This window comes from Centruroides vittatus, unplaced genomic scaffold (assembly GCF_030686945.1).
Source record: "Centruroides vittatus isolate TY-2023 unplaced genomic scaffold, ASM3068694v2 contig_954, whole genome shotgun sequence".
NCBI lineage: Eukaryota > Metazoa > Arthropoda > Arachnida > Scorpiones > Buthidae > Centruroides > Centruroides vittatus.
This window is the reverse complement of record NW_027122633.1, coordinates 137,662-147,138: the sequence shown is the minus strand read 5'-3', so window position 1 is coordinate 147,138 and position 9,477 is coordinate 137,662. Positions and strand designations below refer to the sequence as shown.

Sequence of the window (9,477 nt, the reverse complement as noted above, 5' to 3'; positions counted from 1 at the left end):
TCTAAATAGGTTCTTTAGTCATTTATTTCTAAACGACTATCTCGCTAAATGATATTTTTCTCCTTCTATAAAATATGAACTGCAATGATAAAACTTTATGCCCGGGGTTTAAAGATGTCATTAAATTACTTTTGCATATCTTTATCATTTTGGCAGTTTATTGACAATTTTTCCATTACTTTCTTAATATGCTGGAAAAAAGTCTCCTGGAGTGATTATTAAATCGCTTTATTGTTTTAAAAGCAATTCTTAGAAATTAATTTTTAACGAAAATTTCATCTCATAACCATAATAGTTTTAAACATTATAATTAAAAATTTTAATGTATTAATATTTTTATTACAATATATATATTTTTTAATTTGCTATTAAGCTCGTCTTCTTTAAGTATTTTTCTTGCGTTTTAAAACAATTAAAATATATAAAGAAATTTTTAAAAATTGAATAAGATAGTGTTTATGAAACCGTGCCGGTGCTTATTCTGCAACTTGAACACAACTGAAGAAAACTTAGTGATGAAATTTGCCATGTGTCCGAGAAAATACACCATATAGTTTGTGTTCAAGTTGCAATTGAATAAGATGTTAGAGAAATATACTCATTATGCGTTGAAGGTAATTATTAAATGTAAATATTAGTCAATGTAATGTGATTAAACATGACATCAGGTAAACAAACAAAGCTGGAAATGAAACGCCTGTTTATTTACTCCTTTGAAAATTTTGCAACTGAAGAATATATATATATTTTACTCAACAGATCAGCTCACAATATATCTTCAATATAACTCATTCTAAATGTATTCAACCATTTCGCGTCGATGCTGGATACCAAAGTGAACAGCTGTAGATACACAAACACCGAGGAGGGGCAAAGAGATAGCGCACTTTGAGAAGCAGGGCGGCAATAGGTTAGCTAACCACTGACAACCTGTCACTATTTATGTACAATAATGTTTGATCTGTCACAAAGCGACATCCACCTGAACTCCAGTCGAGCACGGGACACGACCACCGAAAAGAGTTCGTCATCTACTTGGAGAAGGTGAAAAACAACGGAACTGATCGATGTTATCTTCTCATATTTCAGTCTCATAACAATTTTCACGCTTTCCCTTCGATCTTCCATTTAAATAGCATTGGTTCACTTCCTAGTCTACTTTTATAGGAAACTGTCGCGATTTTATATATATAATTTTTTTTCTGTAAAGGGCATTTCTTTCGTTTACAATTTGGTAGGAAACGAGGTCAATGACACTTTCCGCGAATACAATTCGATATTTCGTCTTTGGTTTCGTTTCTTCGAGAGTGATTAGCTGGGCGCGATTTTACAATCAAATTATACCCTGTGTGACAGTTTACTTGGACAATCACCGTTGGGTATGTACACTCACTATTCATTAGCTTGGATGGACCACTTTTCGGGATGAACTTCTGTGAAGTCACCATGAACCAATTTTGTTCCCTGCCAAATAAATTCCTCATCTTTAAAATACATAATTACAGACATTTAGATATATCTGACGTAAATCATCATTTATTACATTAAATTTTAGTTAAAAGATATTATTTTTTATTAATTATAAATATTAATAATATAAAATTGTGGATAATAATAATAATAATAATAATAAAGTATGTAATGTTAAACCTGACTGGGTAAGATGGGTTTTATTGATGTTAGATATCGCGATCTCGACCCATACCTTACAAAGAAGGTAAAGTTTTAAGAATATTTTAAGATACGAAACGAGAGTTTAATGATAGCTTTTAGTATTGGTGTAGAGAGGAAAGCTATCATTAAATATCTACCATCTGAATCTACGTCTTCAATCAAATATTAAATAATTCACCAGATTTTACCTTAACGTACAAAAAGAGTGCTGGTACCGTCTTTCGTCACCGTGTTTGCTCGTGTCATCCAATGTCTTTCCTACCCCTTCTCCCCGCATCCAGACGTCGGTCCGAATTGGATATCCTTCGCTCATGGTACTCACAGTCAACATCTTGAAAAGGTTGAAAGGGATTGGGGAAGGAAAGAGAAGGAAGAATAACCCTCAGTATAACCCTAACGGATGATGTACTGCGTTCGAAGACGCAGTATATTTTTCCTGTCTCTATTAATGAGAGAACATTTGTCACTGTGTAATACTTGGCGAGTATTAATCGATAGAATACGAACCTGTGCCGTTTGCACGAAGCAATGGACTTCCGTCTGGTCTCAGGCCTGACAGCAGAGGAGAAGTTCCCATGGGTGTAACGTCTGCCTCACGGTCTTGCCCTTCGGGACTGCAAACAAAAGGAATCATTCCATTTTGGCACGGATTGTCTCCAACAACATTATATATCTATTCTCTTGTGTCTTGCCAGGGTTATGACTTATTAAAAGATGGTCCTAATCGCATTACTATCGATTATTCCTATAATAGCATCTGTGCTGCTTTGGTTTCCTTAATTTTTCATTAACCCAAGTCGCTTCTGAGTTTTGTTTTACTACATTAAACAAACGTCATGCAAAATTTTTTTTGTGTGTGTGTTTTTGTTTAACAAATAAAAACATTAGTTCGCTTTGTGATTTTAATAAAATTATGTTCTTACAACATCGTTATTAATTATAAATTATTAATTTTTTTATTTCATTTATTCCGAAATTAATAAACCGCAATGACTCGTAGAATATATTTAAGATATCTCTATTTTAAGTTCTGTTTAATATAAATCAATCACTATTAAACGGATTTTAATATTATTGTATATATTTAAATTATAATTCCCTGTAAAATTAATTAATTAGAAGGATTTCCAGCAAAAGATTAAAAAATATATTTAATATTTTCTTTTGAATTACTTTAAAAATTATACAGTTATATAATAGTTGATTTTTTAAAAATGACATTGTTTTCTAAATTTTTTTCTTTACGCTAATGCTTTGAAAAAATAATGTTTTTTTTATAATAACTCAGAAAGAAATAGTGGCATGCAACAGTCCAACGTGGCCATAACTAGAAAGGATGTTTGAAAAAATAATAACTGTAATTATAAGCGGAGACTAAGCACGAGAAATAAGATAAGAGATCAAATAAAAGTTGGGAAAACGTCTGCTTCACAGATATTCCGAGTGTGTCCCTGTGAGATAGAGTTGAGGCAATGAAAGAGAAGGGGAGGAAAGCAACGTAATGAGGTCGTTGCAGAAAATAAAGCATCCAGATATCTGGTCGGACTAACGGCGACTCTTGATTTAGTGCTGTCGTCTGAATTATGAGTCCCATTTCTAGGAGACAGTACGTCGAATCCTTACAATACTGAGTGGATTAGTGTAATACATTCACTTGTTAAAAATCGAAACGATTTAAAAGATCCTCTTATAAAATACAATCGCTCTGATAATGCTGCAGTACGAAGGGGAGGCCATATATAACTCTGTCCAAAATATTATATGCTTATTTCTATCTGAGTAATGACCTTTTCTCATTTGATTATTTTGTGCACTAGCCCTCATAGATCAGATCTAAAAGTTTCGCGCCGAAAGCTATTCCAGCATTTTTCTTCACGACTTTATTGATGTTATTCATTACAAAGTTGACATCTAATTCATTTTTTCCATCTGAATCCATGCAGATGGTAATATACGAGTACTAAAAATTCCTAATTTCATAATTTAGTTGTTTGAAGTTTAAATATGTTCGATTTTACATCAGTTGTCTTCCTTTCCTTTTCTTAAATACATAATAAAAATATATATATCAAACTTTTTCTTGTAATAATGTTTGCAACTCATTAGCACGAGAAAGTTTCACATTAAGAAATTCGAAACACGTTTTTTATTATACAGTAATATAAAATTCGCGTATATTTTTTAAAGGCGAATTTTTTGCATTAAACTGCTTTAAACGTTTTTTATAATTCTCTCCCTCGAGTCTCCTTAGAATCATCTTCATTATTGACATATTTATATCAGAATATGAGGAGTAAATGTCAGTAACATTAAAGAAGAGATCTAGATTACATAAAAAGCAAGATAACAATCGAGCTCTTCTTTAAATTTCTCATTTATAGGTAGGATATCACGCAAGTTTCATCTATAAAATAGTACACGTAAGCTTTATTCTGCTATCTTTAGACAAACTTTAGATTTCTTGTACATTTAATGCAATGTACTTATGCAAATAGCTTGCAAGATTAGTTTTTCAAAGAATTAATTTGAAGTTTATACTCGCATAATGATTTGACTGATTAACATTTTTATGTCTTTTCTACATATAAAAATTTTCTCGAGAATGTTTCCTCTAATTAACTTTACTTACTTATAAATTTTTGATATTAAAAAATATAATAATAAAAAATAATCTTTAATCGTTAAACTCTATATAACGTTTTAAATACATAACGTTATTAATCTAACTTATGCTCTTATTACATCAAAAAACTAAGTTAATTATTAAAAAAATATCAGTAATTTTCTTAACTGTAATATTTTATAAAGCAATCCTTCGATTCAGATCGTCATTTTGATGGAAATTTATTAAGTTCAGTATGTTTATATGTATATAAAGGTACGTATTTAGTTCTTAGTAAAGCGTTTGAAGGAGAATGATTGCAATAAAAACTTACTTTTGTCTTTCTTCCATGTCCTCCTTATCGCTGGCTATAGAAAAGAGAAAGAGTAGAGTACAAGGTGTCAGTCGACAATCGATACCGAATCTCTGCGGACGCGTCAGATCCCGGAACAGAAAATTTTCGACATAAACGATCCATAAAAACCGCAGGGAAAAGTTATAGTCACTTGAATTCAAGAAAATCTACCACAGATAGAAAATCCTTACAATTGTGCAATACATTTGGCTTTTACGCTACTCACCTCTAACTCTTCTCTTTATGACGATGATTACGACAATGATAAGGACGACGACAAGAAGTAAACCGATACCTCCAGCGATGCCTGCCACAATTAGCAAGTTCTCTTCTTGAAGGAGTAGTTGCACCCAGCCGGAAGGTGCTAGAGATAAAAGAGAATTTTGCAATAAGATCGATTATCAACTTTATACCTTTTCTTTTTTTTACAAATGGAAACAATAATATTCTCTATCTAGATTTAGAGAAGTATAGATAAGAGATATCTCGTTTTGAAATTTAATGAGAAAATTTAATTATAAATAGCATGTAAACATTTTCTATTAATTTTAATGCTGTACATATTTTTATATGCGTGTAAAATTCTTGAAATTTAAAAAATGAATTGAAATGTTGTTAAATATTTGTCTTATTTTCTTCAATTTTTGGTATAGAATTCTTTATGGATCCGGGTTCGAATTCCATTTACATTTTTACAAGTTTTTACAAGATAATTCTATGGTAAGAGTCGTTTTCTAACTCCTGCCTCATCCCATTGAAGATTTGCCCATTACTTTTGCCCATTACATGCTACAAAATTGACCAACTGAAAATTATTTTAAAGTAATTTTAGTATTTTTATGTATTGTAAACCAGTCATAAAGAACGAAGAAGTAAGAAAAGAATTTGGCAGTGAAATGCAAACTATAAAAATCAAAAAGTTTCAAACAGGTATATTTATCACGCAAGAATGAGCACTTTTACTACTAAACAAATTATTCATTAAAAAGAATGTGTCATAACTAATTTTAAATTCGTTAGTAATAAAAAAATTTGTAAATTCGATAAGTTGAAGAATCCATAAATCACACAAAGTTTAAGAAACAAAAATAAATAAAATAAAAACGCACTTTTGAGATTGGAAACATACCAAAATTTCTTGTCTGCACGTCAGAACATTTAAGCTGCCGAATAAACAGATAAATAGAAGGAGACATGATAAGCAAAAATTTTGTATACCCTTAAGGATTCTGATCTATTGCTATTCTGACAGAAGTGACAGGTTAGAAGAATAAAAAAATATTGAAGCTCAGAGTTGAAGAGAGAAAGGGATAGAAAACAAGAAAGTGACTGTTTTTATAGGCATATAGAGAATGGCACTTACAAGGAATGGGAGACACGTCTAAGTAGCACGGTTCTGATGCTCCTATCTCGTTGGTAGCAACACAAGAATATCTTCCAGATTCTTCTGAACTTTCTGCAGAATATCTCACTAAACTCTCTACCTCTACTTTATCTACCGTCTGCCCGTATATCGTTACATTATTTCGATACCAAGTAAAATTGAGAACCGGTGGGCTAGCGTAAGCTATACATGTTAACAGCACAGTACCATCGTTTCCAAAATCTTTGTGCAGCATACAATCGGGTCGATCTGTAAATAAATCGAAGAAAAAAATAATTAAAATCTATTTCTTTTAATTTAATCATATATTTTTTAAAGATTAATTTAAAATTATATTGATGATATAGCCTAGATTTTTTCAATTGTATGTAAATAAATTATAAGCCTATAAGAAAACTTCTTTTAATTTTATCAATTTGTTAGATGTTCATTCGACGGCATAAAAAATGAACTGAAAATTATTAATATTAATTTTTTTTCTTAGCTACATCATGGCAAACATTAAATTACCGTTTCGTTTTCGACTGTGATGTAATCTGTTAATCTACTTTAGTGAATGAAAGCAAGGGAAAAAATGAATTAGGAAAAAAGAAGCTGAAAAAATTATCATTGGATTGATTCCCAAAGGCTAATTTTGATATTAATCACTAGAAAAGAAAGATATGTATAACGATAATATTAATTATAACATTCTTTACACGAATTACAAACAACATTACAAATGCAATGCTTGGCAGAATTCTTATTGATTTTATTTTAATTAAAACATCATCTGTCTATAATAGGAAGATTATAGTTGTTTCTCTATGTTAAAATAGCTAAAACTTTACTGTATAATAATGAGAATGGATAAAGAGACATTTGTTCAACATGAGCTGTTCGTGTTAAAATTTCCCGCTTACTGTAAATATACCTGAGTGAGAAGAGTTTCATTAAATTCTCTACAGATAATTTATTACCCACATATACGTGATGGGTCATATACTTAACTTAAACAAGGTCGATAGCATCGCACTAACTTATTTAATTAACCAAAACTCGAATAAGTTTTCATCGGCAGAGCTTGATTATTATAGTTTATCAGTATCAGAAAGAATGCCTTACTCTAAAGATAAAATAACTAAGTTTTGATGAGAACTAATATAATTAATATAAGATTTGCTAAGTAGATATTCATAGTTTTTCGATATTATCGTGTTAATAAACTGTATAAAATGTTAGAAAGTTTAATTAGTTACATTTTAGGATATCTTATCAAGTAATTAAAACTATAGGAATGAAAAAAATGTGATCTATTTAAGGGTGGTTTATAGAGATACTTACGAAGGACGGTTAAAATAGCATCTGCCTTCGCTAGTCCGTGACGGTTTCTAACGATGCAGGTATAATTGCCACCCATATCTCTAGATATAGAAGAATTGAAAGAGAGAATGGGCCCATGCGATATAGTAGTATCTCCATTTTTCCAGATGTAATCACCCAGAGGATGTGCAGAAGCAGAACAGACTAAATCATCTGGCACTTCTCCTTCCATAATCTGCAACTGGATGACGGATATCTGGATATTCTCTGGTGGATCTGCAAAATCGACGGTTAGATGTAGTCAATAGTATTAGTGCTGATAAATATCGACATATGCTACATACGTATCTATATACTATAACCTTAAAAGCATCGAGAATTGGAATATGGAAATGTGAAAAAGGAAGAAATGGAGGATTTCCTAAAGGGATAAATTGCTTCGAATGAGGCTTTCGAATTTAATCTGTATAATCTCTGAAAACTTTCAAACATTATAATGTGTTTTCATACTTTCAAATCAAGATGTTTCCACTATTTTGTTTTTCACAAAAGATTGAAACCAGTTTATATAAAATAACATTAGAGGTTATACTAAAAAGAGATAGAAAAGTGCAGATTTATGTCATATTTGGTCCCAAATGGAATAATACTGATGACAATATTCTCAAAAATCTTTTATAAGACTCGTAAAGTTTCTTCTAAAATCTAAATACCATCAAATTTTAAAGAAGGATTTTAACGAATTAAAATTTAACGAGAGTTTTTATATAAGAAATATACATATATAACATTTATTATTAAGTCATTATATTACTTTAACTTACAAGATCGATGTGTACAACTTTAATGTAACTTCCTATATATGCATATATTTTTTAAAGTACTTAATATTAATATTTTAACTTAAAAATACTGTAATTCTCGAAGAGAATTTTATTCCAATTTCAGTATAGAATTATTATATATGAATAAATTTGAAATAATCAATTTGTTCGTTATTAAAACAAAGCAACGCCTGAAGATATAAATTTATAATTTATATTAAGGATACAGTAATAATTATAAATCTCAGAAATAAAGTGTACAGTAAAAGTTACAGTCAATTAACTTAGCAATTCGAACAAACTTTCCCTCATTTGCCAGTTTCGTCCCAGAGGATCAACTTGGCAGTTTCATCTCTAACTAAGGTGTTGTTTACTCAGGTTTGGAATGGTAAAGAACGGCTCGACGTGACCTGAACGGGTTTGAAGCAAAGGCAACATATCATCTGTCGTCATTTCAGTCTTTTGGGACCTGCGGGCCACAATGGAACCGAAGAGAAGGAGGGGTCTGTCAATTAGTGAGATCGCATTGACCTCCAGGGAAAGTGTGTACGTGAATACATTATTTCAACTTAATATGCCAAATCTATAACAGGTCCTGATTGCAACAGACATTGGTAAAGCCTATTATCATTTAAATGTGGTCTCTTCTCAGACTCCATAATTGATGATACAATACTGTTGAATTTTATCTTGGAAAAGAGCCGTTTTCGTACGGGGTGTGGCTGGTTTACGCTTTTCTTCTTGATTACGAATATAACAACCATTAATCATATTGGATTTCATTTGTTTAATATACTTAATGGTACGCTTGAAAATTTCCTCTTATTTCTCTCTATATATTTTTTCAAATATATCATTATCACTAACTTCTTTTTTATCTCCTCGCTGGATATTAATTAGAATTCTCATCAATAATGTTTTTTATGTAATTAAGTATTTATTCTCTCTAGAGGTGTAGCAATTCTATTGATATTTGTAGTTTTTCTATTATTAAATGCCATGTGGGACCTCCTAAAGATTAAAAATTATTCGAGATAAGAAAATTATCGACATCCGTCTGGTAGAAGCTTAGAACGAAATCAAATACTTTAAATTATTTAAGCAATTACACAGGTTTATTTATATGATATTTGCTTTAATATACAATAAATATAAAATTTACTTGATAAAATTTTGTTTAATTATCTTGTATAAATTACAATTAATAGATTTATTCACTCATAAATAAAGTAATAACTCTAAAACAAATTTCTCAGAAGAGTAATTAAAGTATTGTTGGTTAGTTTTTATAATGTTAGAAGATAAAGTATACAAGATAAAACTTAAAAGAATTCAA

General features: G+C 30.4%; 1 protein-coding gene across 10 annotated transcripts in view; it reads right to left on the bottom strand.

Moving 5' to 3' along the window:
• Positions 1-683: 683 nt before the first annotated feature.
• LOC136985146 (B-cell receptor CD22-like) overlaps positions 684-9,477 on the bottom strand; it is a 68,618-nt gene continuing 59,824 nt past the window's right edge. Inside the window, exons 9-15 of one of the 10 annotated variants that reach the window (XM_067282345.1) lie at positions 7,339-7,593; positions 5,995-6,264; positions 4,858-4,995; positions 4,611-4,644; positions 2,182-2,288; positions 1,863-2,116; positions 1,338-1,464 (exon numbers count right to left, since the gene is read on the bottom strand). In XM_067282345.1, coding sequence (XP_067138446.1) covers positions 1,917-2,116; positions 2,182-2,288; positions 4,611-4,644; positions 4,858-4,995; positions 5,995-6,264; positions 7,339-7,593 — 1,004 coding nt within the window. In that variant the 3' untranslated portion in view covers positions 1,338-1,464; positions 1,863-1,916. Of the gene's footprint in view, positions 1,465-1,862; positions 2,117-2,180; positions 2,289-4,610; positions 4,799-4,857; positions 4,996-5,994; positions 6,265-7,338; positions 7,594-9,477 lie in introns of those variants that run through there. The other 9 variants (XM_067282347.1, XM_067282349.1, XM_067282351.1 and 6 more) reach the window with 9 other exon arrangements.